Genomic DNA, 9,975 nt, shown 5'->3' with positions numbered 1-9,975 from the left:
ATGTGGAACCAGAGCGGCTCGCCGAACTCCAGCGCGCGCGCCCCGGGCTACGAGAACGACACCTGGCCCGAGTACCCCGTGCACCTGTTCCCAGCCCCGGTGCTGACGGGCATCACGGTCACCTGCATCCTCCTCTTTGTCGTTGGGATTCTAGGCAACCTCATGACCATGCTGGTGGTGTCCAGGTTCCGAGACATGCGGACTACGACCAACCTCTACCTGTCCAGCATGGCTTTCTCCGACCTGCTGATCTTTCTCTGCATGCCCCTGGACCTCTTCAGGCTCTGGCAGTACCGACCCTGGAACTTCGGAGACCTCCTCTGCAAGCTCTTCCAGTTCGTCAGCGAAAGTTGCACTTACTCCACCATCCTCAACATCACAGCCCTGAGCGTGGAGAGGTACTTCGCCGTCTGTTTCCCCCTCAAAGCAAAAGTAGTGATCACCAAAGGGAAAGTCAAGCTGGTCATCCTGGTCCTCTGGGCTGTGTCCTTTGCAAGCGCGGGACCTATTTTTGTCTTGGTTGGGGTTGAGCACGAGAATGGAACGAACCCCTTGGACACCAACGAGTGCAGAGCTACGGAGTATGCGATCAAATCAGGGCTGCTCACCATCATGGTCTGGACCTCCAGCGTCTTCTTTTTCCTGCCTGTGTTTTGCCTGACTGTGCTTTACAGCCTTATTGGGAGGAAAATCTGGAGGAGGAAGAGAAAGAACATGGGACCACATACCTCTATCAGGGACAAGAACAACAAACAAACTGTGAAAATGTTAGGTAGGACTTTATATTAATTCCATTTTACTGTTGGGCGTGTGTGTCAGAGAGCGAGAGAGAGAGAGAGAGAGAGAGAGAGAGAGAGATTGATGGTGCTTTAAAATGGTCACTAAAAGTGAAGTATTTATCGACCATTTTTACTATATGGCTAAAGTTTATAGTAGTAATATAACAAAACGCTTCACTCTCTGTGATTTATACCGGCGTCCTATGCAAAATACTTGGGCAGATATTAATATATCAACCTCTAATATTGAAAAGAATAATTAATAATGAAAAATATGAATATTACACTCACTATTGCACTGAAAATTCCTGAACCTTTTTGTAAATAAGTTAAAGGTATCAAATGCCAGCTCGAGGAGGATTTGTATTCACAAAACTAAACCCTTCTAAAAGCATGACATTTGGCTGCAGGGGAATCTAAACAGAATGGATAGATGCATGTAGAGAATTATGGGAATGTCAATTTCTTTAAGCCTGTTGAAGAAAACTAATAAATATAGTTAATGAATGTAATGAAAACTAAAGTACTTACTAAGGAATATTCTCTTTTAGAGTCTGTGATTCTTCTCCCATTGAAGTCAACAGCAAAACTCCCAGAACAAGACCAAGTCATTAGCCCCTGTCATTTTTAATTTAGTATGTTTAAATATTTTCAGTAAAATAATATTATTTGCTTGTAAAATATTAACCTTAACATACAAATGGACACGTCTTAACCCTAAAGAATCTGTCCCCATAAGCACTCAATGTCAGTGCAGTTAACAGGCATCCCATGTATGGACTAAATCCACTAGCACAGAAAAAGGTAACACTTTCTGGCACTATCAGTTTGAAAAAAATTACCATCAGTTTATTGGTAGAAAATTACAAATTCTCTTATTATTTTAGCAGCATTGTTACTGTCCAAGTAGTCCTTTCACATATGAGTAATCCCATTGATTTCAGTAGGTCTATTCATGTAGATAACTTTTTTCTCACATGAATAAGGTTTTCCAGGAGACAGCCCGACTTTACTAAATTCAACTACATCGGAGTTATTGGCCAAAGAGCTGTACAGTGTGGCTGCAATAGGTCCCGTGTATCTAAATTATTAACTGTATCTAACTGATTGTTTTATTCATTTTTTTAATTTACTAGGCAACAACAACATGTGTGATAAAAGTTGTGAGATACTTTGTGTACCTTCAATTACATTTTAGGATCGATAGACTACTTCAGAGGGTTAGACGTTACCTTGGAAGTAACTCACTACTTACATTTTTGTTTCCTGATCTAAATTTTCACAACTGTGAATTTTTGCTTATTATAGGAAGAAAACCCTCCATACCTCATTTCCATATTTATATTTCTAAAAGTTTAAATACTGTATACCAATTTCCAATCCTAAATTACCTCAATCCTAAAGCACTGCCACAAACATTAATAATATTTCAAACACCTTGCTTCACACCACATTAGAGAATGAAAGCACTTTGTCTAGAATCTTTTATTGGACCCACTTCTGTTGGTGAGACAAACTTTTGAGCCACACAGCACTCTTCTTCAGGTTCAAACTCTTGTCCCTCTCACCAACAGAAGTGGGTCCAATAAAAGATATTACCTCCCATATCTTGTCTCTCTAATCTCCTGGGACCGACACAGCTACAACTACACTGCATGTGGCTAGAATGTCCTTTAATAGAAAGACAACATTCTCTACCTGATGAAAATCTAATGAAGGATATAATGAAGGAACTCAATAGAGGCTCAATAATACAAGGTGTGTAATGCCCTCAGCTTCCATTGATTTGAATTTTCTGTTTAGAATTTCAAATGGACAGCTTTAAATCCTTACCAGTTCTGGAGCTGCAAAGGCCAACAATTCAAAATTATCAAAAGGCAAAGTTAGGTTTCTATATCCATATTCAAGGACCTAAAAAAGTTGTCTGGTTTTCAGACGTGCCTAGCACCCACTGATCCCAGTAAAATCAATAGGACTGAGCACCTTTGAAGATCATGCCATTTGTTTTTAGAAGCTAAATATGGATCAGCATACCTAAATTCAGTCCAGTCAAGCTGATTTTTCATATGTATCTTATTTTTGAAAATGTTGGCCTTAGTTTATAATAGTAACTCTGATTCCTTAAAACTCAGTGAGGGAAATATTACTGTCCCCTTTTACAAATGGTTTCCCCAAAATCAAGCGTTGTCAGCAGAGTTGGGAGACTATGATTTCTCGCTGTATGTTCATTTAAACATAGGAATCTTTTGAATGTTTTGTGAAAAGCTGCTGATAATTATCTCCTTTCCATTGCTTTTCAATCACGCTTTATAAATATTATTTCAGCCATGGCACGACACACCAAGTAAAATCCTGGCCTCATTGATGTCAGTGGCAAAACTCCCATTAAATTCAGTGGGGTTAGGATCTTATCCAGATAGGATAATAAACAAAATGAGTTTTCTGGTAAAATCAAATAAGTTAACTACTGTACCTAATGAAAAGGCAGTTAAAAACTCTATCCTGAAATTCTTGTGTCTTTTTTGTGTGTGAATGGGGCTATTCAAAACAATTTAAAAAGTACTGTTGAACCAATAATGAGTAATGAACCAATAGAAAATATTCCCCACTTCCTAGGAAGTGTAGAAAGCAAAATGGGCAAGAGCTCAAGTTTTCAGGTAAATATTTTTAGCTTTTCTTTTCTTAGGGTAACTCATTCTCAAGAGCAATATATAAGCCAGAAGGTTCATAGGATGGATTGTGCTTGCCTCGGTGGCTTTTTTTTATTGTCTTTCATTCTCTTGCGGATAAATCTTCCACAGCTCCAGATTCATTTTCCCTTACTTTGAGTCCTTTTCCCAAATTCAATATAGCTCTATGTCCTTATACTTTTAATGATAAATTGCAGTTCTAAAGCCATCCGTTATATTTATGAGCTTTGTTAAACACTGTGTATATTACTCTTAATTATTCTTAATGTCAGTGTTTTCTTCATTATATTGTTCCTGTAATCCTGTTTTAGCAAAAACTCAAAGTGATGTAGTTGAAAACTATTTGGACACTAAACTCAGCTGTGATTTATATATTAAAATATAGCTATATATTTTACTATATTATTATTATTGTTTTGAGATATATAATCTACTATTAATAATATTGATATTAATTTAGGAAAAACAAATACCCCCCCAAATAAATTATGATCAGTTTTTTACTTTATGCAAGTCACATTCTTTAAATTTCACTAGTATTAAAGAAGTATAAGTACATTTAATTTTAAATGACCTATTGTTTTAATATCCTTCTGCTGTTTCCATTTCAGCTGTGGTGGTGTTTGCTTTCATACTCTGCTGGTTGCCTTTTCATGTAGGACGATATTTGTTTTCCAAATCCTTTGAAGCCGGATCCTTGGAGATAGCTGTGATCAGCCAGTACTGCAACTTGGTGTCCTTCGTCCTCTTCTACCTTAGTGCTGCCATCAACCCTATCCTGTACAACATTATGTCTAAGAAGTATCGAGTCGCGGCTTGCAGGTTGTTTGGACTCAAAGCACTCCCAAAGAACAGATTCTCTGTTACAAAGCAGGAACATTCTTGTGCTTGGACAGAATCTAATGTGATTACATGACAACCTATATCAAGTGCTAAAGCATCACTTACCAATATTACACAGAAAGCCATAATGAAAGAGAAAGATATTCAAAGCAAAATGTAAAGCAGTATTCCTGTTCATCATTGGGGCTTGCTAAAAGATATGATGTAGACAGTTAAAGATAAGAAAAATGAGTGGAGCATTGAGCAGATAACGGGTGATCCATGCTGACAGAACTCTAGTATTATTTTCCTGCAGCTTTTGGTGCCTATGATTTTATATGAAAGACACTGGCAAGGGAGCTGGACTTTACCATTAAAAAGCAGGATGCAACCCTGTCCATCTTACTTATGTGACTTCATTGGGAGCTAAGGTGAGCAGGATTTGTCCCGTGATAATCTTAACATGTCAATGGAATCAGGATAGCAATCAGATCAACTTCATTGAGAGTTTTGCCTAAGTAAAGATGAGGCCCTAGAAGAAGTTTAATTCAGCTGCCTTTTGCAGGTAAACATTGAATTTGTTGTGCTATGCCATAATCATGATCAAAAGCATTCAAGGGGAAATGATTTATGAAAGAGAAAGGAATAAAAGTGGAAAAGTTTTAAACATGCTAAAAATCAGTGGCCTTCAGATCATGTCAGAACAGAAGGGAAATAAAAACAATACATTTAGGCAGAACTGCCTTACAAAGCAATTAGAGCAGTACTGATTTTTTTTTTAATGTATCAGTGTGGCAAGTATCAGAGGGGTAGCCGTATTAGTCTGGATCCGTAAAAAGCAACAGAGTCCTGTGGCACCTTGAAGACTAACAGATGTATTGGAGCATAAGCTTTCGTGGGTGAATACCCACTTTGTCAGACGCTCCAATACATCTGTTAGTCTTAAAGGTGCCACAGTGTGGCAAGGACAGTATTGACATCAGAATCACAATGATGTAGTAAGGAAAACTATTGAATGCAATCCCCACCAAAATGATCTTTTAAAGAAGAAATATTCCTTAGCATGGTATTTTTTCCACTAAAAACATTAAATCGCAAATCTCACCCAAATGCAATTGAAAAGATAGCTATATCATCCACACAGTTTCTTTGGCTAGATTGTAAGTATCTTGATGTCTTTGAACTTGCAAGCTTTATTGTTTTAATATTGTAACAAATCTGTGACTAGCTAGGAACTGTCCATTTGTTACTGTGCTGAATACCATGGCCACTCAGAACTTGGTTACAGGGAGGGTAATTAACCATTGGAATGAACAGTTTACTAAAGGTCATGGTGGACTCTCCATCACTGGCAATATTTAAATCAAGATTGGATGCTTTTCTTAGAAATATGTTCTTGGACTTATTTTGGGGCAGTTCTATAGCCTGCTATATACAGGAGGCCAGATCAGATGGTCAGATCAGATCACAAAGGTCCCTTCTGTAAATCTATGAAACTCCTGTCCCAAAAGCACAGCTCCCTTTCATATAAAGAATATCAGTTTGCTGTTACCAGTATAGTGCCTATGACACACAGCTGAGCAGTTCTGATTCCATCCAGTAGAGCGCAGTGATAAACATATAAACAGAGTTGCTGATCTTTAAAACCCTTGAATTCCATTGATTTTTGTAACTCAGGTCTCTTTTTCCAGTACTGTCCATCTTTTATGCTGTATGCATGTCCTGTACTGCCTCTGCTGTTATGTAGGCTTATACAATCTAATAGCATGCATGTGGAATAGTAGATTTATACTTATTTTGTTTCTTGTATTTATTACGGGTTGGCCCATAGCTTGCTCCACTTAATGAATTATCTGTCTTGTCCAAAATTCCTTTAAGGATAATGAGCCATATTCTGCTCTTTTACACCTCCAGTTAATGGAACAACTCGGGTGTAACTAAGAGCAGTATTTGGCCTATTCTGTATCTACTGTATGTTTTGCATATAGATTGTTTGTTTGAAAAGCATTAAAGTTAAGACTGCTTCTTTTGGGATGTGACACCTGAGTCCATTTTGTGGCCTGATCCTGCACTTGCTGAAGCCAGTGAACATCTTTACTGTGAAGTAATTGGGTGCAAATGTATAGGTGAAGAGACAAAAGCAGCTTAGGGTTTATAACCATCAAAGATGAAAAAGGCTAACGAATTAAAAACTCAGGGGTGAGGCAAGCCTCTGACTGTTTGACACCAGTTCATGTTCCATTAGTATGAGACAGAAGCAGGTAATTGACAGACTAGACCAGAAATGGGCAAACTACAGCCCGCGGGACCGTCTTGCTCAGCCCCTGAGCTCCCAGCTGGGGAGGCTAGCCCCTGGCCCCTCCCCCATTGCTCCCCTTCTCCCACAGCTACGCCGCCGCACAGGCAGTGCTCTGAGCAGCGGAGCTGTGCGCTCCTGCCGAGCAGAGTGGCAGCATGTCTGGCTCCAGTGGCAGTCAGACATGCTGCTCTGCATGCTCTGCTCGGCATGGTAAGTGGTAAGTGGGCTGGGGGGTTATATAAGGGCCGGGGGGGTTGGGAGGGCAGTCAGAGGACAGGGAGCAGGGGCGGTTGAATGGGGCAGAGGTTCTGCAGGGGGTGGTGGTCAAGGGATGGGAGGGTTGGATAGGCGTGGGGTTTCGGGGGGCCGGTCCGGGGGCAGGGGTGTGGATGGGGTCAGGGCAGTCAGGGGACTGGGAGCAGGGGGGTTGGCTAGGGGGTGGGGTCCCGGAGGGCAGTTAGGGGACAAGGAACGGGGGGGGTTGGATGGTCGGGCGTTCTGAAGGGGGCAGTCAGGGGGTGGGAAGTGGAAGGAGGCGGATAGGAGGTGGGGGACAGGCTGTTTGGGGAGGCAAAGCCTTCCCTACCGGGCCCTCCATCCAGTTTTGCAACCCCAATGTGGCCCTCGGGCCAAAAAGTTTGCCCACCCCTGGAGTAGGCTATAGAATTGTCTTTGAGCAGGTCTCTAGCAGCATCTCTGCTTTGTTGATTTTTTTCATTTTTCTGTTGAGAGAAACAGGGTTCTGGTTAGACGCATCATACAACTCAGGGAAACGAGAAACTTGGGGATATTGAAAAGACTGTAAAGATATTATCTGCTCACAAACTATTTTACTCTGTATATGAATGGAACATACCCATAAACATTTCTAAATTTAACTGTGTCTGATAGTATTATGCGTGGACAGAAAATGTAATAAATTTATGAGAAAATTTCCAATACTACTGTTTACACTATTTGGGGAGGGATGGGAATTAGAAACATTTCTAATGTGTTGCTTTTATTCCCAAGGTAAAATATAACTATTGCTCAGATTCATTACTTAGCATAAATAACTTCTTGCAAGTAAAGTTTGAGCCTAAGGGCACGTCTTCACTACCTGCCGGATCGGCGGGTAGCAATCGATCTATTGGGGATCGACTTATCGCGTCTTCACTAGACGCGATAAAATCGATCCCCGATGGCTCTGCCGTCGACTCCGGAAATCCACCGCGGAAGTGGAGTTGACGGCGGCGCGGCAGTGGTCACTCACCGCCATCCTCACAGCCAGGTAAGTCAACCTAAAATACGCAACTTCAGCTACGCTATTCACGTAGCTGAAGTTGCGTATCTTAGGTCGACCTCCCCCCCCCGCCCCCGTAATGTAGACCTAGCCTCAGTCTCATTACACTAAAACCACTTTACATTGCCAGAATGTGGTAAAGTGGCCTCAGTGCAAATAAGAATAAGGCCTGGTCTACACATAATTTTTATCCCATTATAACTATTTCAGTTAGGATGTGATTCCTTTCAGTGAAATTGTTATACTGGTAAACCCCTTAGTGTGGACACAGTTATAATAAAGGTTCCTTTTACTGGCATGGCTATTTCCATTCCTTTACAGAAATAGCTCTACCAATAGAAAGCATATTTATACCAATATCACTGAATCCGCATGGGGGGTGGGTGGAATTGTATTGCTTCAACTGTACCTATATAGTTACATTTTTGTGTGTAGACAAGGCCCTGCGACCCTTACTTTTGAATCCCAGATGTCAGGAATGATGGTTGCAATGAAAAAGAAGTACATTTCCTTCTCTCTATTATACAGTTCATGGCCTTGCGCCAGCCAGGTGCTGAGCACGCTGGCCCCGATCAGCAAAACACAGGCACCTGCACTTTTATTAACTACAAGAGCAGCCAGCGCAGCCTGAGTCTGGTCAGACTTTTGGAATGATTTAAGTTCTCTCTGGGCATGTTCAGATGTTTAACATGTACAATAGCACAGTCACTCCGCCGCTAACATTATACCATCTCATTTGCTTAGTTGCTCCCACACTAGTAGCTTTTGATACCTATCCTTACAAAAACTCCATCAAAGTCAAAGAAGCGACACTGATTGACACTAGGTGACAGTCTGGCATTAATAATAGGGTTGTGTCCTTTCAGTAGATACTGGAACACCATTGTTTCAAGGGAAATAGGAACTGCCAGGCTGGATGAGACCAATGGTTCCTGAGGTAGTCCAAGTCTCCTGTAACCAAACGCAGCCAGGTCCAGATGCTTCAGAAAAGGTGCAACTCACCCCCCACCCCGCCCCCGATGTGGATGACTAAGGAATAGCTTGCCCATTGGGAGAGTTACTGCCTAAACCAGGACAGGTAGGCTTCTAAATTGATACAGCATTCCCCAGGTAAAATCTAGTGGAGAGAAGGCACAGGTAGTTTTTACTTCAGTGTAGCTCATTGAGGCCAGTCCTAGGAGCACAGTATAAAGTTAATGAGTTAATAAGTACCTGTGCCATGTCTAGGATTTTACATCAGGATAATTATCTCAAACTAACTCTCAATGTAAAAAAGCCACCATCTTTTGCAGTGAAGACAAAGCCTTAGTTGCTGGGTTATGTCCTGAAGCATGAGATAAGAAAACTGAACAGAATTTTAAAGAAGAACTTATTTCAGATACCATTAGAAAGGAAAGTAGCTTAAAATTCTTTAAAAAACCAAAGCAACATCACTTAATAATTTTCCAAACAGCAAATGCAGCTGTATCTCCAAAAGCCTTCCTAGCCATGGAGTTAGTGAAAAAGAAGTGTATTGTTGAGTGGCAGAGTATAGCATACAGCGGTTTGGGGGGAGGAATAGCTCAGTGGTTTGAGCATTGGCCTACTAAATCCAGGGTTGTGAGTTCAATCCTTGAGGGGGCCATTTAGGGAACTGGGGTAAAAATCTGACTGGGGAATTGGCCCTGCTTTCAGCAGGGGGTTGGACTAGATAATCTCCTGAGGTCCCTTCCAACCCTGATAGTCTATGAGACAGCAATCTCAGGCTTGGTCTACACACCCTAATTGACACAGGTATACCAGCAAAACATTAGTATTAGTAAAGCTCCTTGCCTATAGTTAATCCACAGGCAGAGTAGGAGGATCCCAGTGGGAAGCAAACTTTGCCATTCCAAATGGAAACATTTCTAGGAAATGCAATGAGTTGAAATTTACTGCATTTTAACTCCCCTATCTGAGAAGAACCCACATAGGGAGCAATTTGCCCATTAGACTGAAGGTTCATTCATTAAATGATACAGCATTTAAATGCTTTTCTAGCTGTATAGTGTCTATCATAGTTTCACATATAATGAGGAAAAATTTGCCTGCATTTTATTCCTCAGTCACAGGTTAAATTGGTGA

At 41.0% G+C, this 9,975-nt stretch overlaps 1 protein-coding gene across 1 annotated transcript; it reads left to right on the top strand.

Annotated features, from left to right (window-relative positions):
- Positions 1-5,092, top strand: GHSR (growth hormone secretagogue receptor). Its single transcript, XM_034781903.1, has 2 exons — positions 1-772; positions 4,081-5,092. Exons 1-2 carry the CDS (start codon positions 1-3, stop codon positions 4,383-4,385), a joined length of 1,077 nt encoding a protein of 358 aa, XP_034637794.1. The 3' UTR covers positions 4,386-5,092.
- The last annotated feature ends 4,883 nt before the right edge of the window (positions 5,093-9,975 follow it).

This window comes from Trachemys scripta, chromosome 9 (genome assembly GCF_013100865.1).
Source record: "Trachemys scripta elegans isolate TJP31775 chromosome 9, CAS_Tse_1.0, whole genome shotgun sequence".
Classification (NCBI taxonomy): Eukaryota; Metazoa; Chordata; order Testudines; family Emydidae; genus Trachemys; species Trachemys scripta.
This window is presented reverse-complemented; position numbering and strand designations above follow the sequence as displayed.